At 43.0% G+C, this 27,965-nt stretch overlaps 1 protein-coding gene across 1 annotated transcript in view; it reads left to right on the top strand.

The window, feature by feature from the left end:
- The first annotated feature begins 7,194 nt into the window (after positions 1-7,194).
- The window catches only part of Nsmaf (neutral sphingomyelinase activation associated factor), a 54,525-nt gene continuing 33,754 nt past the window's right edge, over positions 7,195-27,965 (top strand). Inside the window, exons 1-9 of the mRNA XM_021160709.2 lie at positions 7,195-7,487; positions 18,845-18,934; positions 21,579-21,657; positions 21,779-21,846; positions 21,922-21,958; positions 25,056-25,106; positions 26,821-26,892; positions 27,278-27,325; positions 27,423-27,475. Of these exons, the coding sequence (XP_021016368.1) occupies positions 7,429-7,487; positions 18,845-18,934; positions 21,579-21,657; positions 21,779-21,846; positions 21,922-21,958; positions 25,056-25,106; positions 26,821-26,892; positions 27,278-27,325; positions 27,423-27,475 (557 nt within the window). The 5' untranslated portion in view covers positions 7,195-7,428. The remainder of the gene's footprint in view (positions 7,488-18,844; positions 18,935-21,578; positions 21,658-21,778; positions 21,847-21,921; positions 21,959-25,055; positions 25,107-26,820; positions 26,893-27,277; positions 27,326-27,422; positions 27,476-27,965) is intronic.

Genomic DNA, 27,965 nt, shown 5'->3' with positions numbered 1-27,965 from the left:
AAAGTCAGGAAAGCGCCTATAAAAAAACTGTTGGATCTTCTGACCAAGTCAGATCCTGCTAGAAAAAAATGCTAACAGGGAGGACATTCCTCAGAAGGAATGTGAAATATGTACATTAATACACAAACAAGCCTTACACCCACAGCATTGAGTGCATACCCTGTGCCTTTTCCCAGGGGCAAGTACCATGTCACTCTCTCCCCACCAAGACCACACACACACTGGGCCTGGCATCTCCTGGAGGCTCACACCAGTGCTCTGTCTGGGGCAGGAACCATGTCACTCTGTCCCCACCAGGGCCAAGGTCAAGTAGAGGAGCTGTGCAAAGCAGGGAAGAACAAGTGTTTTCTCCAAAAGCTTTGGTTATATGTGTATTTTTGTTTTTAATAATAATAATAATATAATAAATCTATACATACACAAGAAGGAATTGAACATAGTAGAACAATACTAGGATCCTAGCACACAGGAGGCTGAAATAGGAAGATTGTGAGTTCTGGGCCAGCCTTGCCTAAAAGTCCCTGTCAGAAAAACAGTAACAATAAAGCAAACCCACACAGTTTTGAACAACTTCTTTTCCAAGCCTTAAAGAGAACAGCTCCTCTTCTCTCTAGTCTTGGCATCAACCCAAGAGAGCTCACATTATACTGCAAGTACAAGTGTACTCAGAGAAACTGCAAGCAGCATTTGCAGTTTGCCTCCTACCGTGATATTAGTGATCCCACCAAACCTTCTGTTAGAATCTTAGTTTCCACTGCAGCCACATTAAAAGCAACAGTGAGTTAGCATGAGTGGATTATACAGGGGTGGATCAGTTTTGTGTGGTTTGTAGCTGATAAAAGAATGGGTTTGGCTAGGCAGTGGTGGCGCACGCCTTTAATCACTTTGGAGGCAGAGGCAGGCGTATTTCTGAGTTCGAGGCCAGCCTGGTCTACAAAGTGAGTTCCAGGACAACCAGGGATATACAGAGAAACCCTGTCTCGAAAACAAACAAACAAACAAACAAACAAACAAACAAACAAACAAAAGAATGGGTTTGGTACACTTCTCATATTGCCAGATGCAGGTGCTGTGTTCTTGAACATCTCAAGTCTCAGCCCTAGAAAGAAAGAAATGTCATGCACCAATGTGAGTTGGGAAAATAGGTAAAGAGAAGAACATGGCCAAGCTTGAAGAAACAAATTGTAAGGGATATGGGGTGTTCTGGAAGTCACAAGACTACACAAGCTAAACTGAACACTAAAGACCATAGAGGGAGAGGCAGAGACACAAGCAGCTTAGCGAAATGGTCCTGAGCCAATAGTAACTCATGTGTGAAGACTTATCTGGAACCATAGTCAGTGTCTGGTAATTAACTAAGGAGAAATAGGGAGAGCACATGGGATATAACCAACAAAATTACTATTTTTCTGAATAACAGAATGAGCGGTAAATTCCTAATTCAGAAAAATATACTGTTCTTTGAAAATATGTAGAAGTATAATGAAGAAAACAAAATCTTAATCTTCCTATTCAAAGATAACTATTACAAAAATTTGCTGTATTTTCTTTTATTTTTAAAGTTGATTGGTAGTATTATATAAAATAAGCGATTTCATGATTTTTTTTTACAAATAGATTGCAGTTATTTGCTTAGGTAATTAAATCTTCATTAGAAACAGACTTTTAAGTGGACATATAACAAATATCCTACTGAATAGATCATCATTGGTCTTTTGTTAATACTAGATCACTATTAATTTTTCACACACTGAAAATAAAATGATAATGAATACTTTAGTTCATAATTCTTGATGATAAGTATATATTTTAGAGAATATATTTCTAGACATTACTTTGGTAGGCATGATACTTTACATTGATTAACACTTTGACAGGATCTAACGTTATGTAAGAGATAAATCTGTGCGCATATCTGGGAGGTAGATTCTAGACTGAATTAATTAAGTTGGGAGATTGTTCACAACTTCCACAGTGGTGTCCAAGAACCTAAGTTGGGTCTTCAGTCTACATGGCAAGGGTTGAGCCATCTAACTGATGCTAAATGTCTGTATTTGAAAAGAGAACCATATACCTCTAAAACATACATACATTTATTTAAATATTATTTTATGGATATTTTGCCTGCACATAAATCTGTTCACCATGTGCATGCCTGGTACCAGTGGAGGCCAGGAGAGGGTATTAGATTCCTGGAACTGGAGTTACAGATAGCTATAAACTACCACATGGGTACTGGAAATCAATGCAGGTCTTCTACAATAGCAGTAACTGCTCTTAATCACTGAATCATTTTTCCAGCCCTACACCGTTTCATTTATATTTTCCTTCTTGTGCTAATTTTTTTTTTCTTGTGCTAATTTTTGATGGACAATGTGCTGTTTAAAAATATTCTGGATTTATAAAGTACAAGGGTGAAGATCAGAAATGAAGTACGAATCTAGAAAACGCACTGATGTCTATTCCTGTGAGGAAGACAAGCTGTACAGATGACAGATAATAGGCACCTCTGACAACCATGCAGAACTCAAGGAGTGAGAGAGCTGTGTGAAATCGATTTAGAGCAGTGGTTCTCCACTTTCCCTTTAACATAGTTCCTCATTCTGTGGTGACCCCCAGCGAGAAAATGATTTTCATTTCCACTTCACAACTGTAGTTTTGCTACTATTGTGAATCATAACGTAAATTTCTGTGTTTTTCAAAGGTCTTAGGCAACCCCTGTAAAGGGGTTGAGCCTCACAGGCTGAAAAACGCTGGTTTATAGAGTACCCAATTTTATTTCTAACAGTTGCACATTAAAAATCAGGAATGGATGTTGTCAGTTGAGAGGCTGTAGGGATCACGTGAGCTCATGAGTTTGAGGTTAACCTGGGCAACGTAGCAGAACATCTCCTCTCTATCTCAAGAGAGAGACTGAGGAAAAGGGAGATGGTAGGGGCAATGAGAATTTCAGAAGCAACATTAGCTGCAAGTGCAAGTTTTTAAACATATTATAAATTAAACTTTGGAAATTAAAAATTTAAATTACATACTGAATTTAACCAAACTATACATCTCAATGAACTTCTATAGTTAGAAGAGCTATTATAAAACTGACAATTCAGGTTGGTTTTGATACTTTCACTATTAAATATATCTTATATACTTACCCATCAAAAAAAAAATGAAAATCCATGTGGTGGCTTGAATAGGTTTGGCCCAGTGGACTGACTTGTGTGTGTGTGAATGCTTGGTCCATAGGGAATGGCACAATTAGGAGGTATGGTCTTATTAGAGTAGATGTAGCCTTGTTGGAAAAAGATGTTTAGTTTCTTAAACAACAGACATGCACAAATGTGCACACGCATGCATGCACACACACACACACCCTAACTCTTAAATAGACTTACCCAAATCTTTGAGATGTTTACCCTAAGTCAGAACAAACAGCTTCAGACTAGCAGAAATTTCCATCTTCAACACCCCTTCAATTCCTTCCTTACAAAACTGGTTAAGTTACTAGACAGTCAACATTATGAAATCCAATGTGAGGGCGGGGGCAGGCAAAGGGACCCAGGAGCAGGGAGTAAGGGAGGAAGAAGCAAGGGAACCATGGACACTTGGAAGCAATTGGGTAAAATACTGCAGACAGCAGCAATGCTAAATGCTGCTTTAGTATGCTGAAAGTGACCAGTGAATGTGGAGATTTGACAGGGAGGCATTGTAGAGGAGGCGTGGTAATGGATGTGCAATCGAAATGGATGGAACTGATTGCAAAGAGGAAAAAATGGAGACAGCATGTGCAGATAAATATGTCAAGGAGTCCTGTGAGGAATGAGATGCTGGAAGCAAGTACAAGATAAGGGAAAGCTTATTTCAGTCTTAAAAATATGTTAAACTCCCACCCAGAGCTCAGGGAAGCCCACTGAAGAGAGTACAAGAAGAATAAGAACCAGAGGGGTTGTTCCATATGGTTAGTTACCACTCCTTCAGTCCCAGCTTGCTCCTTCCTTCCAGTCTCCTGAGCACCTCCCACAGTTTCTCCCTCGAATCACTCCCTGCATCTCCTTTTATTCTCTTATTATTTCCCAGAATCCTCTCTTCCTGTCAGTGTCCCACTTCCTATTTCCTGCCTCAGCTCATTGGCCATAGGCTTTCTTATCGACAGGTGCCTATGAGAGATTCTCTCTACACCCTCTGAATCAACTAAGCAAGGCCCATATCAGCTCCAAGCACAGGGCCTACCTGGGCTTGCAATCAGGTCCTCTGTGTATATATTGTAGCTATAAGCTTGGTATTTTTCTAGGCCTCTTGACTCTGAGAACAGAAGCATCTCTGACTTTTGTGCCTGTCCTTGGGACTTATTTCCTCCTGTTGGGTGGTTATGTCCAACTTTGAAATGATAATTTTTGCTTCATGTTATATTTTATTTTGTCCTGTTTGGCTGTTATCTCTTAGTAGCTTGTTCTTTTCTAGTGAGAGACAGAAAGGGAATGGATTGGGAGGGGATAGGGAGGTGGAGGGGAACCTGGAGGAGTGGAGGGAGGGAAAACTTTAATCAGAATACACTGTATGAAAAAAATAATATATTTTAGCAAAATGAAAAAAAACATTACTATTCAGATGGGAAAAATCAAATACTGAGAGAAGATAGATCAACTAAGAGAATAACAGAAGAAAGCATAATTTCAGATTCTTGATTGCTGGGAAGAAACTTTGATAGAAACAAGAATATCTTTTATACACACACACACACACACACACACACACACACACACACACACACACAGAATACAAGAGAAGAGAGGCCAGTGAGGTAGAGATTAAGTGTCAGGAAAGTGAGAGACTGCCAGCTCTCAGTTCTCTTAAATTCTTGTCCCTAACAAACTATTATAGCAGAAATCTCTCTCTTCTGGGCTAATGTTAAAGAAAGACCCTTTGAAAAATATTTCCCTCTTCTTTTTGTCCAAGAAACGCTGAAAGTGGGAAGGATCACTTATAATCAGAAGTGGGCTGTTACAATAGGTGTGGGAGCTGCACTGAGCTCTGATGTGTGGAAAAGTGAGTAAATACTCTGAAGGGACAGCTCAGGAAGGGCTCAGTGGCTCAGGAGAATTAGGAAAACAGAAGACTACAAAAGGCTGGTCAGGCAGCTTGTCTGCTAGCAGCAATTATAAAAGTTAGATTTTGTCTCCCCACGCCCATTTCAAAAGAATGGCTCTCAGGACCTTGAAAGAGATACTTCTGAGCTGCAGGCAATACATAAACATACCAAAGGAACAGAGGAGTGATTGGCAAATGTAAGCAGCTTGGGAGTGCTTTGTTGGTGGTGTGTGTGTGGTATAGGTGCGGAAGTGTATTCATGGTTGTGTGCTCCTGGGCTGTGTGTCCTTGGGAGACCAGGCATCAAAGCCAGGGCTTATCACAGAACCCAGCACTCACTGGCCATGCTAGCCAGTTAGTTACTGCCCCAGACTCCCCAGTGTGCTGGGGATACAGGCTGGACCTGATATGCTTCATTATTTTAATTTTTTTCTCACATGGATGCCCGGATGCATATTCAGATCTCCGCCCATATGTGGCAGATACTTTGCTGGCAGCTATCTCCCCAGCCCCACACGAGTTCCAGCCTATGTAGACAGTAGTCAGGACAGCAACAAGCTCTCTTGGCAGCTTTGAACAGGTACTAAAAGGGGCTGAGGGCCATCGGGAGGAACCCTTAGAAATGATGCCAGAGCTTTAAGGTTCTTAATATGGAGAGAGAACGAGATGGAAGTCCACCGTTATTTGTAAGCTAAGATTAAAGCCGACTTAAGAGAACTCAGGACCTGGATAGAATTTGGCCAAGGAGAGACTCTGTCACTCTCAACCTACCAGGACCACATCTTTCCTCAATGTGTAATGAAAAGAAAACTTAGATTCTGGTCTATTTTTTAATTACTTTATTCCAGCCAAATTAATTTCTCTCCTTTGAGTCCATAGCATCTACTATACTATTTGTCACACAGAAAATGTTCAGATGGTATCTTAGCCATTCTCATAATGTTATGTCATTGTGCACATCTGCACACAAGCACGTTCCCAAGGACCATTGCCATAGGTAGTGTCTGTGCAGCAGTTGGATACAAGGAAGAGATTCTCTGACACAGGGTACTCAGGTCTCTTCAGTTATGACCTCCTATCTTCCCCCACATTCTGCCATTGATGAAACACAGCTCAGAAGCACTGATACTTCCTCTGCCATTGTTGTGCTTTTTTTCAACCCTGCAGAACCTGATTCTTAAGCCAACACTAGGAGTGTTTCAACACACACAACTTAGAGGCTTGTTATCTGAGAGTCCCTTAAAGGTAAGCAATATCCAGCGTATTCTCAGGGTATTGAGAAATCATAACCCCAATGAAATACGAGTCATAGTTGGCAGGTAGGACAGACTTAATATAAAAGATAATAAGTACTGTTGAAGGTAAGAACCTTTCTTTACTGCTAGTGGGAGTTAAAGGGATACTTTGAAAGCACAGTAGCAGACTTTCAGAGTTCACAGATGGACTTATTAAAACAGTCTAGCAACTCCACTCTTTGATTTCGACTTCACTCAACAGAAATGAAAGCATTTACACACATATACGGGTACATGAATGCTTATAGCCAAAAGGTGGGAACACTGCCGTGCCTGGCAACTGTTGAATATATTAACAGAAATGCAGTGTGTGATACAATGGAATACACTTCCGTGATAAAAAGGAATAGAATGTTGACTTGTGCTATACCTCAGACGAACCTTGGAAGCATTGTGCTAAATGAAAGAAATCAGACACAAAGACCACATATTGTATGGATGTTTTTATTCTAGATGTCCAGGCTAGGCAAATTCACAGAGACAGAAAGTTAAGTACTGTTTTCTGGGGCAAAGGTTTGTGGAGATGCAGCTAGGAGTAGTGATTGCTAAAAGGTAAAGGTTTCTTTTTGAGATGGTAAAAATATCCCATCACTGTGACAATAGTTGCAACCTAAATATGAATATTACTAAGAACTGCTACACCATACACGGGCGAAAAAAATAAAATAAAATCCCATCGATTATTTATTTCAAAGACTGAAATTTGGGACTAAACATCCAAAAACATTGTTATTTCAAATCCCCGCCGCCAACGAACTGGGGGGCTCCCGGGCAGGTCCCACGCTCACGTGTGAGGTATCCTCGCCGCAGCAGCGCTGCAGAGGTTAGCCGGGGCAGTGTAGGACGCGGCTCCCGCGGCCTCAGGTCACTGCGCGCCCCTCCTCCGGGCCTGAGTCACGGCGTCGCCCGAGTCCCCTCGCGAGGATGCTGCGGTGAGCGCCGTCCGGACGCCGCGGGCCCTGGGGCGCAGCGTGGGGCTCCCGCCTGCCCGCCCGGTGCGGCCGCTCGGGACTGCTCGGGACAGTCGGCGGCCTGCGAGCCCTGGGCCTCCATGGCGTTCACCCGGAAGAGGCAGCGCGAGCAGCAGCTACAGCTCTACTCCAAGGAGAGGTGCGCGGGGCGGGAGGCCGGGCCGGGCGGCAGCCGGGGACTCTCCTGCAGGCCGCGGCCGCCTCCCGGGCCGCAGAGCCGCGCGCGGGTGGGCCCGGCTGGCGGGGGCGCCTCGGGACGCGAAGGCAGGGCGGTCCCCGCGCCCGCCCGCCCGCCGTCCGTCGTCCCAGGCCGGCGTCTCCCCACCGGCCCTCCGCGCCCTGCATGGGAGGCTGTTGGGGAAGCGCGCGCGGCGGGGCGGCCGCGGTCAGCCGCGGCCCAGGGAGGACGTGGGTAGAGCTTCGGCCTCCCTCAGATCCCGTCCCCGCACAGGAAAGGGCACTTCCGCCCCGTGGGTCCCTCCCGGGGCGGTTTTGTGACCCAGCTGTGGTTCCAACGGGAACGCGGGCTACATTTTTGATTGTTTGTTTTGAGCTGCGGGGTTTGTCTGTGGGAGCTGGGATCCGACGGTCACGTTGTTGCTGAGTGGATTCAGCGAAGCAGGCTATGCCAGGAAATGCAGGTGCAGCTTTTATTCTGGGTGGCTCTGCGGAGGCTTCACCTGTAGCTATTACTCAACCAGCCCTCTTCCCCAAGCCCTGCATCGCTCTAAGATGTAGTGGGCTGCCAGGGTGGTCCGTGCTGAAATTGCCTTTTCACCTCCGGAATTTAAATGGAATTTCTTTGTCTGGCACCCGACGATTTGTTAAGACTTGTTGGTGCTCTGTATTACATTGAAGAGCATTCATATTAACGTTTGAAATGTTTTAAACGCGTGGCCTGTCATGTTTCTAGGACTTAGTCATTTGTAACAATCCTGTGATAAACAGCGAAATCGGACAGGGGGTGTTTTGTCATAGATTCTGACTTATTTTAATCGTCTTACACTACTCTGTAATGTTAGGGGAACTTGCTGCCCCGGTTATTTCCAGCAAATGCTGGTTTGTTTACATATTAGGCTCACAGAACTCCAAGGTAGGAGTGCTCCCATCCCAAACATTTATCAGCTAGCTGCCAGCATCAACTGTTCCCTACACTCAGCACCAGCAGCTGAATTCTACTTCCTGATCACCCCAAATTTTTATTTTGAACGTAAACCAAGCAGATTCTTTATAAATCATAGAATTAGTTTTTAAAAAGGGGAACTTTTAAAAGTTAACTTTGGAAAACCAACCTTACCGAGTCCCAGATCTACCATCTCTGCCCACGCGTTTCTTGGCTTATCAATTGGCAACATTGGCCTCAAATGGGCAACGTGGTAAAGGTGTCCGGTTTCAGCTATCTCAGGTTTTCGCTATCTCAGAGAACTGTTCTTTCCCGGAGCTTGAGGCTATCTTCAAAGATAACCAGAGGCCTCTCTGCTGGGTGTACTCGCAGACTCTTCTCATACTGAGTCTGGGTTTAGATTTCTACAGCTACCAAACTGTGAACCCAAGAAAGAGAAACTGAAGTTAGCTTGTGTTTCTCTGACTGCTGATTCGGCTGCAGTTAGAATAGGGTACATTTTCCACATAAGTAGAAGCTCCTGGCTGGGAGATTCTGCCGCAGTGATGACAGAGGAATGGAGAAAAGTCGGTATATTCCAGATGTTTAATGAGATAGAGATGAACAGCACTGGTATTGTATATGGCATTTAGAAGGGCTGGAGAAGGAAACCGGCTGGAGTTGTTAGGTACGATATGAGACTCGGTTAAATATTAATTTTAGATAATTTTTTAGCATATGTCACATGTAGATTTGGGGACATATTTATACTAAAACCACAGTACAGACTAAATATATTGTTTATCTAAAACTCCACTTCCATCTGGACATCCTGTACTGTTATTTGCTAAACAGCACAACCTTGCACTCTGACTTAGATTTCAAATAATCGTGCACTGGTGCTGTTTGATGACGTTTATGGTGGGGGGGAAGCTTAAGTTTTAGGACTAGAAAGGAAATAGTTCAATAAAATATTCTTGTATCCCTACAATTATGTCAGGAGCCGTATTGACTTTACTGGTTATTTCAAAAGGCCACGATTAGATGCCAATAAAGGCAAATGAAAAGTCAAGAGACAGTTCTAATATATTCTCTGAAATACTTGGGCATTGCGGAAATGCTCTGTGGGTAAGCAAATGAGGATGCTCTACAAACTGCCACGGGAGATATCTCCACTTAGGAATATCTCTGTTTAAGTTTTGTCGTCCCAACTCTTCTCATCTTAGGTGATGTAGAGGTTTAGATGGCTGAGATGCCCGAGCCTTCAGAGAGAGAGGGGAGAGGGGAAAAGAGGAGAGAGAGGAGAGAGAGGAGAGAGGGAGAGAGAGAGGGAGAGAGAGGAGAGAGGGAGAGAGAGGAGAGAGGAGAGAGGGAGAGAGAGAGGGAGAGAGGGAGAGAGGGAGAGAGAGAGAGGGAGGAGAGGGAGAGATGTATTCTGTTGGTTTGTAAGCCGTTGTTTCAGCTCAAGCATTACTGATTATGAAGTTTCTGTTATGCCTGTATGTCACAGTCATTTCACAAACTTCCACTTTGCTCTAAATAGTCCATGGATGTGCAGTTCCTTAGTTATGCTGATATTAAATTTCTTTTACTCAGCATATTTGCTTATCAATTTAGTTTGCATTTATTTATAATACGTTTTTAGAATACTAAGTGATTTATTATTCTCCTGTGTAACTTTCCATTTCTAATGTGGAATATTCCAGTTTTTTATTCTCCGTTGTAGGTTATGCTAGGCATTAGAAACAGAGATAGATTGCAGAATCAGGGCTCAGTCAATCAGGAGTGCTTTTGGATCATAAAATTGTGCCTTTAAAGAAATTGGCTCATTCTTTTTTTTTTAACATATAAATCTTTGAGTGAGAAAATAAATATTGCAAATATTTGGCTAACTTAGAATTTACATCGGCTTCATCAAAAATGCTTAGTAGCCCATCTCCTTATTCCATTATTATCTCAAATTAAGTTATTCCCAAACAAGAATCTACTCATAAATAGAATTTGAGGCTTTTTTTTGCTGTATGATTTGCATTATCTCTGTCTTTTAAGTGTGGTATAAATAGCAAAAGGCATTAAGGATTCAGTACTTAATTATAGTTTCTTCCCTCCATCCCTCCCCCACCCTCATTCTTCCTTCCTTTTTTTATGAGCCCATACTTCCCAAGAGCTGTGATTACGAGCATGCATCATACCTAAGATTGTATAAACCATGGTACAATATTTTCCTTTTTTGCTGTTCTTGATACACTGGGGTTCGAACTCAGGGCCTCATGCATAGTAGATAAACACTTTAAGTCTGAGTTATATCTTTGGCCTGGTTTCTTCTAAATACCACTGCAGTCTCAATTTTTATCACCAGATTTTTAGAATTTGCCTAGCATTTTAACTCAAAAGATTTTGACAATGAGTGTTTGGTTTTGTTTCTTTTTTCCCGAGTGCCGAGGATTGAGAACAGTGACTTTCAGATGGTAGGCAATGTTCTAGCCAGCCCCATTACTTACTGTATAAAGAGGTTTTAAGAGACAGGGTTTCTCTGTGTAGCCTTGGCTGTGCTGGAACTCACTCTGTAGACCAGGCTGGCCTCGAACCCAGAAATCTACCTGTCTTTGCCTCCCAAGTGCTGGGATCAAAGGCGTGCGCCACCACTGCCCGGCTTAATTTATATTTTATGAGAAACTTTGAATTGTTATCTTTTTCTTAAGTGAATCTTTTAGGAACATATAACAACCTCACTGTTTCTAGTAATAATTTTGGTCTGATATTAATATAGCTATACTGCGAGTTTTAGGTGATTTTTGTTATACAAAATTTTCCACCCTTAATTATTTCTGTAACCTTGTTTTGTATATGTTTCTTGTGAATAATGAATTATCTAAATTTTAAACTTAAAGCCATTACATTTTTTCATTCATATTGTGCATATATGCATGCGTGTATGTGTGCATGTGTGTATGTGTGCATGTGTATGCATGTGTGAGTGGAGGTCAGCTGCAGGAGTCAGTTTTCTGCTTGTACCATGTGGACCCAAGAGATCAAACAGGGTATCAGGCATGGAAGCAAATACTGAGCTGTTTGCCAGCCCCTTGTTGTTGGCCTTGTTAGCAGGTCATTTTGAGTCTTTGTCTTAGACAAAGTTTATTTATTATTATGACAGAGTTATTTCTTCTATATTCTTTGACTATATCCCCCTAGTCCCTTTTCCTTTGGATTAAGTGAAATCCCTATGTGTTCTTTCTATTTTCCCGCCATGTATGGGGTTCTATATTCTAACTTTTTCTTTGCTTTGATGCTTATAAGTTGACATTTAGTATGTAATTTACTAATCATTCTCCCTAGCTTCCTCTCAATCAGTGCACAGGCCCTGGAACAACTCCTCCTGTTGTCCCATACTAAATTATAGTCCACTGTAGTTGTTAAATTAGGATTGCCTGATTAATAATTGCATAGTTTTATGGGCATACTTGCTATAGTCTTTGATGGGTTTTCCTTCTTGCATGTCATGTCTTCCTAATGAAAATTTTCTGCCTTAGTAATAATATCCTATAAATGTTCCTCCGAGCAGGGTCTGATGATAGGAAGCGGCCATATTTCTGCGTGCCTACACATATCCTTCTTTTGCCCTTGCTTTGAGAATAGTCTTGCTGGCATTTATCATTTAACATTTCTAAACAAAGGCAGATGGCCAGGGGAGAGCCGAGGACTCGATGGAGAAGCAATATAGGTCATGATAATACTAGTAGAGAGATGGTCAGTCACTGGTGTGCCCTGCTCTACTCTCAACAGCACTGAGCTACTCAACTTCGCCACTTAAGATAGGGAGAAACTTGAACCCTGCAGCATGACCAGGCTTTGCCTTGCCTTACCCTCACTGGCCTGAGGAGGGACTGGCGAAATCTATAAGATCTGGCAGGACTTGAGGTACCCCTGTCTGTAGTTGATTCCCTGGCATCACTGGGGGGCTAGTAAGGTTTACGCCTGTGGACAACCAGAACTAATGACCTTAAACACAAAGACAGAGCTGGATTCTGGGCTGCTTTGCAGGATACCACGTTTTCATCTGTAACAGACCAGCACTGCTGCTATTGAACTATTTATAAGTAGACTGTCTTCTCTGGAAGCTTTGGAGGCCTCCTCTCTGTGGTGTTTGCTGCCATTTATCCAGCCCTGCTGATTTCCTTAGACTCGGGTTTATTTGGTCTGTTTTCTAAATAAGCTCGCCTATTCAGTATCTCCACTGCATTTTGGAGTTGAACTTAAGTAATTAAGTAAATGTTTGACAAGGTCACTTAGCTTAGCCATGTGTGATGGTTGATTGTGTCACCTGGATTGCATTGGGAAGCACCTGTGGACACACCTTTAAATGTTTCTGTGGACATTTCCAGAGAAGGTCAACAGAGAACAAGGCATACCCAGAATGTGAATGTCCATTATGGGTTGAAAGAAGGAAGGAAGGAAATGTGCAAGGACATTGATGCTAACTGCAGCCGACGCCTCCCTACCAGGAGATAATAAAACCTATGCACTCTGAGCTACAAAGACAAAACACACCGTGATTGAGCAGGAGCTGGCACTAGCACCGAGGTCTTGGGCCCAAGTTCAGCCTTTGTCCCACTGTGACTTACTGATTCTGTTTTAAGCACAAAGTATCTGAACTGTAGGACAGTACTTACTGTTATGGTCTCTGAAGTTTAGTCTGCAGTGATAGAAGCCTAGTTTATATGGCAGTGGAATCGTAGCCTCTCTGTATCCTGCAGGTAGCAGAATGAGCATGCCCGGAGCTTGCAGGCCAGCTCCACATCAGACTCCAGCTGTACTCTGATTTCTAAATGATTGTGATTGTGAGCACCCGAGGGTGGGAGAAGCTCGTGGTTCTGTCAATCAGGTGTCCAGGCTTTCTGTTGTTTGCTTGTTCTTTCCAACCACTTCTTTACATCTGTCAGGTCCCCAACGCTCCCCAGGCTTTGTGTGTGTACTGCAGATTGTCTGCAGGGCCCCGAAGGTGCTGGGTAAGCACTCCCCCACACAGCTTTATCACCCAGCACACTGGCCAGTGGCCTGGATGAGTAAGGAAGCCCAAAGACTTTTAAGAGCATTGGCAGTGTTTCTCCCTTTATCCTCATAGGTTGTGGAGACTTGAAATTAGAAGCACCAGGCTTTATGGGTTGTGTTGGTGGAAGGGTTTTGTTAGCTGATCTCGGTAAGGATGTAATTTTCTCACTCCCCATTGAGAAGACAGTGTAATTTCTTAAGAGTCGGGCTAAGTAATGGCACGGTAGACTTGCTGTGGAGGGGAAGGACTACACAAGTCAGCAGAAGTAGTGAACTTGGTTTTGCTAGGGACCCACAGCTTTTGCAGAGGAAGAGGAACCAGTAATTTATATGAGCCAAAGAATACCAGAACTAGAAACACTCTTTAATCACTCAGACATTTCTATGCAAATTTGTAGCATATGGATAACTTGACACTAATTAGAGCCACCTGAGGAGAGGGAGCCTCCGTTGAGGAACTGCCTCCATCAGATTGGCCTGTGAGCTGTCTGTGGGGGCACTTTCTTGATTGCTAATTGATGGGGGAGCGCCTGCCCAATATGGGCAATGGCACCCTGAACAGGTGGTTCTGGGTTGTTCAAGAAAGGTAGGTTTTTATTATTATTATTAGATATTTTATTTACATTTCAAATGCTATCCCGAAAGTTCCCTATACCCTCCCCCCACCTTGCTCCCCTACCCACCCATTTCTACTTCTTGTCCCTGGCGTCCCCTGTAGGAGAAAGGTAGTTTTGCATGAACCTGGGAGGAATCCTGAGTTCCTGCCTTCAGGTTTCTCAAGATCAGTGGTTCTCAACCTCCCTAATGCTGTGACCCTTTAATACAGCTCCTCATGTTGTGGTGACAGCCAGCGAAAACTTATTTTTTTGTTGCTACTTTATAACTGCAATTTTGCTACTGTTATGAGTCATAATGTAAATGTCTGTCTTCGATGGTCTTAGGTGACCTTTGTGAAAAGGTTGTTTGTGACCCACAGGTTGAGAACCATGTCTCTAAATGAGACCTATAACCTGTATGCATACATAAAGTCTTTTCTCCCTAGGTTGTTTTCTGTCATGGTGTTTATCACAGCAGCAAGAAGCCAATTGGAACAAGGGGTAATGGGTGTTTAGAGGTCACTGAAGCTTGAGGAGATGGGAGTTGAGAGTAAAATCCAGTGCTGAAAAGCTACAGACTTGGGCGAAGGTATCAACCTGCCAGGGGAGGGAGAAGATGCACCATTCCTGAGTGTGGAATTCAGGACCACAGTGGGCGGGACCCCCCCTTGAGGAACCTTGGGAAAGAGAAACAGAGATCAGGTACTTGTATTCATTCATTGCAGGCCCTGTCAGTGGCCTGGAAATGGTGACAGATGTGTACCTGGGGTAGACCAGGAAACAGGAAGTGGTAATCGTGACAAGGGTAGAGAAGCTTAGTGGAGCTACTGACAGCCCCTCACTTCCCTTCTGACACTGTATATTTATCCTAATGCAGAGAACTGGGCCAGTTTACTGAATTCTGAACATTAAAGAGAAACTAGTGAAGCAAAGAGCAGGGGAACCCTTCAGAAGCTGCAGTTAGCCAGGGTAACCCATTTGAGTCAAGGGACCGAGGCTGCAGCCTTACCTGAAACCTAGATTTTTTAAGAAAGCAGAATTGAAAGTTTCAAGTAAGGAAAAAAAAAAAAGACAACCACAAAAACCCCCACCATACATATATATGTATATATGTCCACACACACACACACACACACATACACATACATACATACACGTTCTGGAAAACCTTTTCATTCAAGAACTGTGTACATCATCAAAAATATAATTCAGAATTTCTAGTCCAAGCTCCTTTTCCTGAAGAGCTGCAGAAAGGAAGACAAGCAAACATTATACAGAATGGCTATATACTAGTGCTACACACACACACACACACACACACACAACTTTTCCAGATCCGAGTCTAGAAGTTATAACTGGCTTCAAGAAAGTCGGAGCCTTCCCTGAAAGGAGGCTTTGAAAAAGGCTGTAGATTAAAAAAAAAAAAAAAAGACAAAACAATTTTTTAAAGTTGTGTTTGAAATGAGGTTGCACATAGCTCCTCAGCAGGACCACGTGGATATAGGACAAAGAGAAGGTCTCTTCCTTTGTAGTCTTCTCATGGCAGGGACCTTCCTCTAAAAGAGAATTTCATTTTGTAAGATGCAGAGGACGCAGGTATCTGCCGACATAAAAATGCAGGGAGCTTCCAAGTAGAATTGCCGTTGTCTAGTGATGTAGGAACTTTGAGAGTCACTGCAAGAGCAAGCATGCGCTAGCTGCTGGCAGATCTAGATAGACAGATGGTTCAGAGACCATGGAGAAGGAAGGAGGAAGTTGTCACCATTTACCATTGTGAATTACCAGTGAAGTCCCACCCTGGTGTGCTGGTCTCTGTTGATGGAGTTCTGATTGGTAGGTAAAACATGTAGTAAATATCAGTCATCTTCACTTGGGCAGAGAATAAAGATGGGAGGCGGACGTGCATACAGTTAGATGGAATCTAAGCGACTGGTGGAGAGTCTGAAGGGAGTACTGCAGAGCCTGCTCTTAGCATGCTGAGTACTTTGAACTAAAGAGCTGAGAAGGCTTCGGAAAGTCTGACCTCTTGCCTCTACACCCTTCTAAAGTGAGTCATGAATCCAGAACTCGACTTCCACATACTGCGTCATAGAACTAAGCCCGTCTCCATTAAGCAGCCACAGAAACTAGAAAGGTCAATTTCTGTTCCTCTCATGAACTCCTTCACTGTGAGGGGTCCTGAGCACACCCTGGAGGTGGAGGACTCTGAACAGAACTGCTATTGGGATCCCTGCCCACATAGCCCCTCTGTGCTTCAAGTTTCTGCACAGCTGTCTACTTTGTGTCTCAGGGACTTAAGCCTAAAAGGAAGGAGGTTCCCCTGGGTCTTTGGAAGGCTCTCCTGTCATGCAAAACTTTGATTAAATAAATTTGTTGAGCTTTTCCCTTGTGTGCTTGCCTTTGTTACAGGAGAGTTGGGAGTGGCCTACTGTAGACCTACTGTCGGCATGATTGGGAATAACTGAGTCTCTGAGCATGTAGGGTTATCCTTCTGGCTGGCCCCAGTGGAGCCAGGTCAGGTGTTAAGCATATTAGAATGCTTTAAGTTTCAGGTGACGTGAAGCTAGAACAACGTGGTTAATATGATGCCTTCCTAAATGAGAGACTGTACCTAGAAAATGACCATGCTCTATAAAAGTGGGTCACACAAGTCTCCTAAGGAAGTAATTCCTGCTTTGCTGTAATACTAGTGCATGAGAGCACAAAAGTATGAAACTGCATAACAGTGACTTTAAGATTTCTCAAGCATTAGGTTTTTTACCCCATAGAATATTGTTTGGAAATTATTGTTAAAAGTTAATTGAAATGTTTTTTACATAGAAAATATTTAAAGCATACCAGTAAACACTTGAGTGTAAACAAGCTAAACAGCTGCTTACACCGTTAATGTTACTGGTTAAGATTTGGTCAGAGTCCTTCTCTGTAGGTTTGCATTTCTTGTCAAACGTAAGTAATGATAAACAAAATTTCTGATAGATATGATGCTAAGAAGTAGCTATACATATATCTTAGTTACTATGTGGAAGAACACTAGTTTGGGAAGGTGCTCTGTATTTGCTGGCCGTAAGATGCAAGTCTTCAATGCTTGTGCCTTGTTGAAGACCCTTTGTTTCCCCTTTCTGTGGAAGCTATGGGGGCAGGGCAGCAGGGAAGGAGTGCACAGCAGCCCACTGGGTGCAGCCGGAGCTAGGAGTGGGCAGGCGGTCAGTAGTGCCCAAAATAGACAGCAGGTAGTGAGGACGTTCCTGACTGGTGCCTTCCTGGACCTTACCTGACACATCAAAGGAAATGCCTCCACACTCCTCAGTCTGGTGACTACTCAATTCAGATGGACTGGGGAACATTTCAGGCCATGGGCTGGCAAGTTTAGCTTATGACTAATTTTTTTTTTAAATAAACTGGAGACTAATTCGAATTTATGACTAATTTTTGTTCAGAAATTTTAAACTGGAGGACAGGTCAATAAAACTTAGATGGTAAAACTGGTTCCTGTATTCATTAATTTTAATCTTGTGAGTCAGTCCTTTGGGGCAGGGTGTTTTTTGAGTGCAGGACATTATGAGTTTGGTTGTCACTCTGCCCCTTTTGTCTGTGGCCTTTCCTTCTGACCCCGCATTGTCTCTGGTACTTACAGTTCTCTGGTACTGTACGTTTATGCTTGTTTGAGGCTTGTGTTTTCATATTAGAAGCCGCCTGTGTGGGAGTGACTTCTGCACAGTGACCCTGCAGGGTCCGCGTTTGGGGAAGTCCTGCTCTGTCATTGGTTTTCTGATGAGTGACTCCATCTTCGGAAACAGACAATGATTTCTGTGCGGCTAATTCTCCCATCTGCTTTCTGCCTCCTGCAGATTGGCTCACATCTCTTCCTGGCTTTAATCTTTCTCTAGTTTGCTGATGTCTTTGGGTTTTATCACTTTAAAATATTTTATTCACGCCTTAGTATTGTTCCAGGAAGAGGCAAAGTAAACAATATTCTGTGTGGTTCACATTTAATCTAGATATCTCCCTCCGGGATAGCAGAGCGTCTAGGTCCATCTAAAGTCTGACCCTGCCTGAAAGCTTTCTGGGGACTCCAGATGCTGTCAGTGTTCCCTGCCCATACTCTGCAGCCAGTGACATGCTTTTGGCCTTATACTTATTTCTGTAGCAGTTCAACTGATTATATTTTTTAGTTGTGTATGCATGAGTATGCGCCATGATAGGAGTGTAGAGGTCAGTGGGCAGGTCATCAGGCTGGACCAGGAACTGCCTGCCCACTTTACGTCTCTGTCCTGTCTTCCTTTTAAAGTTCAAAGCCCTTAAAACTCAAGGAACTATTCAACTCAGTCGATTTGTCTTGCTTATTAAATACTTGTGGTATCTAAAACATCAGGTTGGTTATAACCATCTTCACGCCTGTCTCGTAGAACTCATTGGTTCTCAGGAGTCACAGAAACTGAAGTCTGTGTGGGACATGGTGTTGGGGTATGGCAGGAAAGCTTGACTTGTGGCGTGAGGGGACACGGACATGAAATTTTCCTGGGGGTGAGGAGAGAGTCTGGTCTTTAGAAACAATTTCACGCAGTTGGGGACTGGTTTAAGGAGAGTGCAGTTAACTTGAGAAGGGCTCCGTCTGGGCACGGGCAAGAGGAGCATGGACTTCAGAGGGGAGTGCTGACTGGGGATTTGGGAGCAGGCATTTTATGTGTAAAGCCTTTAATGCTTTCTGTATACTAGATGCACTAAGCTGTCTTCCTCTTCCATGCTTAGGTTTTCCTTACTGCTTCTCAACTTGGAGGAGTACTACTTTGAGCAGCACACAGCGTTCCATGTCCAGCACCAGGGCAGCCAGGAAGAAAGGTGAGTGAGCTCAGATAACTCTGGTCACAGGACTCTGAGGCCTGACGTCTTTACACTAAACTCGGGGCTGCATAGCGGCCGCTCTTCCCTGCTTGTAGTTCGGCAGTGAGATGGGGACACAGCTTACAATGGTTCTGGCTCCCATGAAGCTGCTGAGCAGGCCCGTGGGCTAGCACATCACTCTCTTCCTGTGTCTCTTTGTCACGCGGTGCCCCCTGCTCATAGTCACTGGGTTACAGTCAAGTACTGCTCATAAACCATGGAGCAGTGAGAAACGTCACCCTCTTCAGTATGAAGTAATAATAATACTACAGTGTGAACTGCGGCAAGTCTGCTTTCTCCATGACTTCTAATTGCTCCTGTAAAGACCCATCCAGCGCTTTGATTCAATTTTTAAAAGCTGTGCATCAAAGCCTGTTTTTGTCTTTGAATTCTTGTTTCCCTTGTACAAATTGTACTTCAGTGTCACTACATTGCTGATTAATATGAACTTATTCCTAGCTGAAATATTCTAGCTAGTAAATATAATGGAGTAGAACCATTTAAACCCCTGATGAAGCCATGGGTCTGCACGAGGGGCCAGCAGACCACGTAGAGTCTTTGGACCCATGAGTGACCATCCAATTTTATTGGTTGTTTTGGAACAGCCACTGCCATTTGTTCCTGTGTGACCCATGTTTGACCACCCCGTGTCTGTACGATCTATAAAGATACCTTTGTCTGGCTCTTCATAGAGACTGTACCATAATTATGGTGCATCATAATCTCCAAGGACTGCTAAAACCATTAGGGGAGAGGTTACCAAGAGTTTTTGTAGGGGGCACGTTAAGATTAATCTCATCTCAAGTCCCTTGTGTCTGCTGTAGACACTGTGTGTCCATGCCTTGAGGCATTGATGGATTAGGGAACAGAATCTGATCTAGCTCATAGATACTGTAAAGAAGGATGAGGCAGAGGAATATCACACAGATGTAGGAAGCAACATTTATGGGGCTGGGACATGAAGTTACTGCTACAGTGGGAGGGCCCTTGTCTAGAATTTTCCAGAGAATCTGGGTTCTGTCCTAGTATTGCAAAAAGCACAACGATGATCATGATGTGGGGAAATTATTTTAAACTAACAAATGTAAAAAGTAAGCTAGGAGTGGTGGTGCACACCTTTAACCCCAGGCAGAGGCAGGCAGATCTCTGTAAGTTCAGCGCTAGCCTGGTCTACAGAGTTAGTTCCAGAACAGCCAGGGAGAGAAACCCAGTCTAAACAAACAAAAAACCAACCAACCAACAAACAAACAAACAAAAGTAACAGTCCAGACAGAAAGCCATTGAAGAACTGAAGAGAACTCTTAAAATTGTGCTAAGGATACTGAGGTATAGCTCTCCACATTTGATGGCTTCTAACAGTGGTACTGGCAGGCAAGGACTCAGTTTTCTCTAAGTGTCTGGCCACCAGAGTCTTGAGCATTCTCCAGTAGGATATGGGCAACAGAAATTGGATTTATTTGGGTATTTTTCCTCCTTTTTTGAGGGAAGAGGAGATCATTGTGTAGCGGTGGTGGGCAGTCCTGGGGGGACTGGGAAATGAGTGTGCTTAGGGTTCGTGATGTGGAATTTCCTAAATAATGGATAAAAATATTATGTTATAAAACAAAGAAGAGAAGAGAAGAGAAGAGAAGAGAAGAGAAGGAAAGAAGAAAGGAAGGAAGAAGTGTTTCTTAAAGACTTATATGGAAGTGTCTCTGGTTATAGGCCTGTATGTAGACCAGCAGGGCTAAGGAGGGGTTCATGCAAGAAGCAAAAATAACCACATATTGACAATTGCTAAAATTCCATGATTAGTATATGGGTGGGCATTTTCTATTTTATTTGCATATACTTAGAAATTTTATACTATTAAAAAGTTTTACTCTTGGGTATGTTTGCATATTAAAAGCAAATGGACGTAATAACATGAAAAATGTAAAATTTCAAAACTCTTTGAGAAAGCAGAGTTGTAAGCTGAACTGTGGACCCCTGTTTGTTAGCCCTGTTCATCCGTTCAGTGGTGTATTGAGTAGAGAAGGTAACCAGGAGGTTCCAGCAAACGTCCTCCACACAAGAGCAGAGAGTGTTGCGCTGGAAGTTGAGAGGATGTCCTCAGACTAAACGACCATAGTTTTAGTGGGATTTTTTTTGTTTTTTGGTTTTTGACACTTTAGATATATCTTCTAAGTTATATACAGATAGAGACTCAGAGATTTTTCCTTAGATTCTCATACATGCACAAGTCCTTGAATGCTCAGGTCCTTATGAAGTGGTGTAGTATTAGTTTGCAACCGTCTAGTATCTTCCTGTTTACTAACACACCTGTGGTTATGTGCAGAGCAGTTGTGAAGATTCAAAATAACAATGATGATAAAGCTGATAATTGTTAGTAATCAATGGGTTCACGAGGTTGCACTTCAGCCTGTGCGTATTTCTCCAGCCTCCCGAGAGTGGCGTTCGATAAAGGGTGGCCAACGTGGTCACTGCTCTGCCACGGCCTTTCTCTCACTTCCGAGCTTTGATTAGCTGGCACCTTAGCAATCCATGTTCTAGTTAAAATAAATAACGTTTGAGGTTGTCTTGGTGTTCATCAGATAATCTGTCTCTTCTCCCCTGGCTCCAGGAAAATCAGAGGCTCCTTAAAGATATGTTCAAAATCAGTGATTTTTGAACCAGATGCAATATCTCAGCCCATCCTTAAGGTAAAGGTGTTTGGAATGTGAGCAGAAACATTCCTAATTGTGTGTGTGTGTCTGTCTAACTGTCTGTGTACTTTCATCTTTACTTTTTTTTTTTATAATAATCTCTCTCAATTTTATCCAGATTCCTTTGAGAGACTGTTTAAAAATAGGAAAACACGGAGAAAATGGAGCCAATAAACACTTTGCAAAGTAGGTCATTTTTCACTTTTAAGTTTATTTCAACAAAAGATGTTTTATGTCTGATGATTTTTATCTTCATTTCAGGGCAAAATCATGGGGTATTTCGCTCATTTTCAGTCAGGTAAGAAAGCATTTAGTAAAAATACTTATTAAAATGTTAGTATGTATTTTTTCAAACTTGTGTGAAGATTTTGGTGTTAATGTGTGTAATTTTTTTGCATGATGAAATTATTCATTTATATAAATCTCAACTGAAAACACTTGCAATAGATGTTTAAATGCCTAGAGAATTTAATCATTGAGAAATAAACTTTTTAAAAACTAAGGTTTTTCTCACAGTACCCTCTGTACTTTGTTTGTTTGTTTGCTTGTTTTTTGGTTTTTGTTTTTATTTTTTATTTTTTTATTAGGTATTTTCCTCATTTACGTTTCCAATGCTATCCAAAAAGTCCCCAATACATCCCCCCCCACTCCCCTACCCACCCACTCCCACTTTTTGGCCCTGGCATTCCCCTGTACTGGGGCATATAAAGTTTGCAAGTCCAATGGGCCTCTCTTCCCAGTGATGGCCGACTAGGCCATCTTTTGATACATATGCAGCTAGAGACACGAGCTCTGGGGTACTGGTTAGTTCATAATGTTCTTCCACCTATAGGGTTGCAGATCCCTTTAGCTCCTTGGGTACTTTCTCTAGCTCCTCCATTGGGGGCCTCTTTGATCCATCCAATAGCTGACTGTGAGCATCCACTTCTGTGTTTGCTAGGCCCCGGCATTGTCTCACAAGAGACAGCTATATCTAGGTCCTTTCAGCAAAACCCTCTGTACTTTTTACTAAGTATAAGAATTGCAGTTTGTCCTCAGGAGCCCAGCGCAGGAGGTTTGGAATGAGAGCACAGCAGTTCCTTCTGTGGCCTCCAGTGTAAAGGTGGGAAGCCAGGGCCGGGCTGCCTAAGTGACCTCAGGCTTACATGACAGCCCAGCATGCCTCAGGAAGGGGAGTCCCTCCTCTCTGGAATGACTACAGGATTGGTTTTTGTTCATTCCGGATGCATGCCGTATTCAGCATACTTATGCATCCACAGTTGAACTCAAACCAGTATTGGCATCACGTTAGAAATTAAAATGTAGTTTTCTGTTGGCATATCATTAGTTAGTTTGTAGACTGAAAATACTAAGTAAAGAAAGGGCAGAGGTCTTTCATAGTTCCTTTGACTTGCAACTTCACATACTTTGTTAGCTGGGTTAAGTTCTGGGCACTTCTAAAGTGTCCAAATCATCATTCATCATTCTGTGATCAATTGGGTGCAGGAAATCTGTGGGGACATGACTGCTCTTGAGCACTTGGTCCAGAGATTTGCACAGCACAGTGCCTGGAGCATCTTGGGAGTAGAGGGAAAGGTAGCAAGAGTGACCCCAGCTGTCTGAATCACTGAACCCTTTGTTCCTAGAACACTGTTAAACATTTGTTGACATTTATCTTAGGAAATCTGCTAGATTTTGGTTTAAATAACTTTCTGTTAGTGCCTTTTGGAATTCCAATTTTAAGAAAAGAAAAGATTCATGAACTATCTTCAACTTCATATTTAATGCTCCAGGTGCAATCAGCTCCTGCCATCTGGTGCTTTGTGGAGGGAGCGCTGTTATTAACCCTGGCTCTGTGTGCACAGTTTGTATTTCTTAGTACATCCTGAGCTTATTGCAGGTCTTCCATAGCTGGGAAGGAAAGGGTCCTTTTTCTACTTCGGATGAATGTTACAGAGGAAGTGGAAGCAGGGCGGGAGTGGGGCAGGTTAGGGACTGCTGCGGTGCTGTTTTAGATAAGTGGCTAGGAGACATAGGAGTTGGTCAAAGTGAGAAGATTCAAAGCAGAGCGAGTACTACAGGAAGACTGGGGTAGGAGCAGGGACACTGCTGTGGTGACCTCTGAACCTGTGGAAGGCTGTAGAGTCAGAGCAAATAAGAAAACCACTGGGAGCTGGAAGACAAAGACTCAGACCTGATCTGTATGTGTTTGCAATCTTTCTGGTGATGGTCCAGAGTGGAGCGATGAGATTCTCGGGGCACTCAGAAACCCTGGTGCTTTTTTATGTCAGGATGGTGAGAGTTAGTCTGTCTGGATATATTCTGCAGAAAAGCGTGGCAGTGCACCCAGAAAGACTTCCAACCAGCTGGATCGGGCTACCCTTTACTGAAATAAAAGGCCAGGGCTGGGGCACATGGGAGGAAAAGCTTGCTGGAGATTTGATGAATGGGGTGTCTGTAGACCTCCCCGAGACTTGGAGCAGACACCAGGGTGTTCTTGTCTAGGTTTCATGAGACTGAAGCCAGAAAGATAAAAGAAGAGTTGGGGTTTCCAGTGAACTTTAAGTTCTGGGGCAGGGTAGAACTTCCCATGGCAGCCACAGAGGCTAGACAATTGATTATGAGGTTTGGTGACCTGGAGGTCTCAGAGGAGTGGCTTCAGTAGTTTAGTGGGATAAACGGCCCAAAGAAGTTACAAATAGCTCTGGCAAAGAGTCTTGCTACACAGCGGCGGTCAGACAAATGGCCAGAGGATGGTGTGATCCTGTCAGTGCGGCTACCTGTTTGAAATGGAAGACGGTGCCATTATAGCTCTCCTCAGAGCGCTTAGTGAACACACAGGAACAGAGCAGTGTCTGCATTCTGAACACTGCTAGAACAACTGTCCTTGAGATTCAGGAGCAGTGGAGAGGGGAGGAGCTACATCGTGAGGGGAAAGGCAGGAAATAAGTCCAGGTATGATGCACTCTGGAGATGGTGGTATTGATTCTATACTGTTTTAGGATGCAGGTGGAGTGGTGGCCTCATGCAGACACCATGAGGCTACTCTCCTTGAGGGAGGAGACATCACTTCTTGATGTCTTTGAATGTGCCATACCTCCATGCCTTTGCTTTTTCCATTTGTTAGAGAACTGTCTCCTGGATTGTCAACTTCCTAGCCTTATGTGATTGGCTACTTGGTACAAATAATAACCTTTACAAGACATATTGTATCCACTTATTGGTGATTCACTTTTTAATATAACATTTGTGATTTCAATGTCAGGACTTTAAAACCATACTAATATAAATATGGGTACCTCTGCAAATAGAGATTGTGTGACAACAATTTAAACCTCGAGTTCATAGAATCTTTATAGGAATCCTTTTAGTGAAAGCTTTTGATTATTGTTTCAATGTTGACTTGTCTTTCTCAGATATATTTTATTAAAGAGCACAATATTGTGGCACCGTATAAGATAGAGCGGGTAAGTAAAGTTTCTCATGTGTTATTGAGGTTTATGTAGTGATTTTGATGAATAAGATTTTTATGATTTTGTTAACATCTTTAATCAAATATGGTAATACTGAGTATTTCAAAGTTCATTAACAAACAAAAAACAAAGTTCATTAACAGTTATTGCAAAAGTACCCCTGCACTCCACAGGCTTTAGTCCTAATAGCAAAAGCTTAGAGATGGTGTTAGAAGGGAAAAAAATGGAGAGAAGGCTCAGGGTTAGGCACTGGCTGCTCTTCCAGAGGACAAGGGTTTCTTACCTACCTGGCATCTAAAAACCATTTGTAATCCGGTACCTGTGGCTCTCCTGCCCTCTTCTGGCCTCTGAAGGCACTGCACACACATGATACACATGTGTGCAAGCAAAGTATCCATATGCACACAATAAAAACACACACATCTTTTTTAAACAGAAAGAAACTGAAGCTTCAACGTGTAAATTTGTAAGCATATTTACTATGTGTTGCTGAAATTTTTTTGCTTAACATTACTGAAAATTTATTTTTAAGAGTATTCAAGAAATATTTACAGTTTTCGATGTGCCCTATATTTGATCACAGTCTTTGATTTGTTAGCCTTAACTTGGTAGACATTCTAAGGATTTGTTTTCAGGGATGCATAGGCACTTGGTGGGCTCTCCTTCCTGTTGGTATCCTTTGCACTCAGTACACTGCAGCGGGACTGTGTCCTACTAAAGGAGATAGTACAGCACTAAGGGCCAGGTGCAGCTAGCTCCTTATAATGACACGTCTGTGAACTAGAAAAGCCACGTTGTCTGTGCAAACCCAGCCTCACGTGCTCAGTCAGCTCCATTTGCAGACCAGCCTGTTGTATCTTCTCCAGTAGCATATGAAACATAAAGTGCTTATGCAGTTTATAGACAAGAGAACATGTAGTGCAGTTCACATCCACTATGTGTAACTGTCCCTTCCTACCTGCTAAGTGTGTCTCACCTTGTGACTGTTCTCTTGTTGTGACGCTGCCTCTACTCTTTGACAAAAACCCCTATGAGCAATAGACTACCCTCCTTTCAAGTCGAAAGCATACCTGGGTACCCTTCACTAGGTAGCTTTGCGGAGACTATCCAAAGTACAGAGCTGTATTACAACTGCTAGCCATATAGCTATTGGTTCATAGGAGGGTTCTCTAAGAACACATATTATCAGGGTATTGCATTTATGTATGTATGAGCATGTGTGTGTATGTGTACGCGTGTATGTTTGTGCACATGAGTTCTTGTGCATGTCTGTGTACACATAGTGCAGGAGGGAAATTAAGACAGAGAGTGATAGAAGGAATTTATTACAAGGAATTAGCATGTGAGGTGAGGAGGACATCCAGCCTCTGGAGAGCCAACAGTGTGTCTGAAGGGAAGGGAAGCCGGTGTCCAGCATGGAGACAGTCACAAAGGGGGAGATTTTGGTCTTTTCTTCTCCTTGGCCCTTGACAGACAAGACTCACTTACATGGAAGAGGTTAATCTGTTTGACTGAGTCTAGTGATTTGGGTGTGAATTCCACTCAGATACTCTTTCACAGACATACACAAACAATATGCTTGCATTTTTGTGACTGACTTCGCATGTTGACGTGATTGGGCCACAAGAAATGGGGAGGGAGATTGGCAGTTGCTGTGTAGATGCTCTTACAGCATCAGGCTGACAAGCTGCTGCTTCTGTCCTGCTAGGGAAAAATGGAGTATGTCTTTGAACTGGAAGTTTCTGGGAAGGTGGAAGATGTTGTGGAGACATTGCTACAGGTAAGCCAGCCTTCCACACTAGCACCCGCAGAACACAGAGCAGCCTGAGTCGGAAACCTTTAGTTTAGTTTTCACTTTTGGTTTTTGAGGCAGGAGAGCTCAGGTGGCTGAGCCTGGCCTTCCTCCTGCCTCCCCCTCCCTTGTACTGGGACTAAAGGCATGCTCAAGAAACCGTGTATTTCATAGTGCACAAATAATCGTCACTTTGCTATCCATGCTGCAGATTTACTTGAATTTGTTGAATTTGAAAATTTAAGAAGGAAAAGCTGGACATATCAGAATCTTCATTGTTCCTGTCAGAGTAGTCAGTATTTTCCCAGTGCTTCTAAACAAATACTTGTAACTATCTTCAAGGAAAACTAACGGTGTGTTTGTAACATTGTAGCTGCACAGAGCATCCTGCCTTGATAAACTTGGTGACCAAATGGCCATGGTGAGTGTCCTGAGCAATTGCTATGTTCGGTTAGGAATTAACTTTTGTTTATCTCACTTAGATTCACATCCATATTTTAAAAATGGTTTTCTCATAGATAACAGCTATCTTGCAGTCACGTCTGGCTAGGACATCATTTGACAAAAACAGGTAAGATTTCCATATTTTGTTTTCTGATTAGAATGCAGTGAACAGGCTGGGCTGTGAGAGAGGAACAAGTGAGGCTCTGAGTGCTGGTTCTAGCAACACAGACAGAGCTGCCTTCATCGTCATCTTACACCAAACCTGCTCCTCTTAGGGAATGGTTCAGCCTATGAATGAGAGACCTCAGAGCTTCCTCTGCCCTTCTCCTTCCCGACCTCTGCCATTATAAAGCCCATGCATCCCCACTGTGGCCATCTCTCTAGCCTGTCCACTTGTCTTCTCCACTATGATTGGCCCAGTGCATCATAGCAACCCTCAGTCCATCTTCTCAGTGCTCGGCTTCCTCCTCAGCTCCTCATCATCCCTGAACCCAATGACATACTGTTTTGCCCTGTGTAAAGAACACATGTATCACTTGACTATTGGAACTTACAATGTACAAGATTGTACATGGTCTTGTATAATCCTGGCATGGTCTCAGCCTCTCCCGTGGTGG

The sequence above is a fragment of the Mus caroli genome, chromosome 4, assembly GCF_900094665.2.
Source record: "Mus caroli chromosome 4, CAROLI_EIJ_v1.1, whole genome shotgun sequence".
NCBI classification, from domain to species: domain Eukaryota; kingdom Metazoa; phylum Chordata; class Mammalia; order Rodentia; family Muridae; genus Mus; species Mus caroli.
The sequence above is the reverse complement of the archived record's forward strand: the minus strand, read 5'-3'. Positions and strand labels throughout refer to the sequence as shown.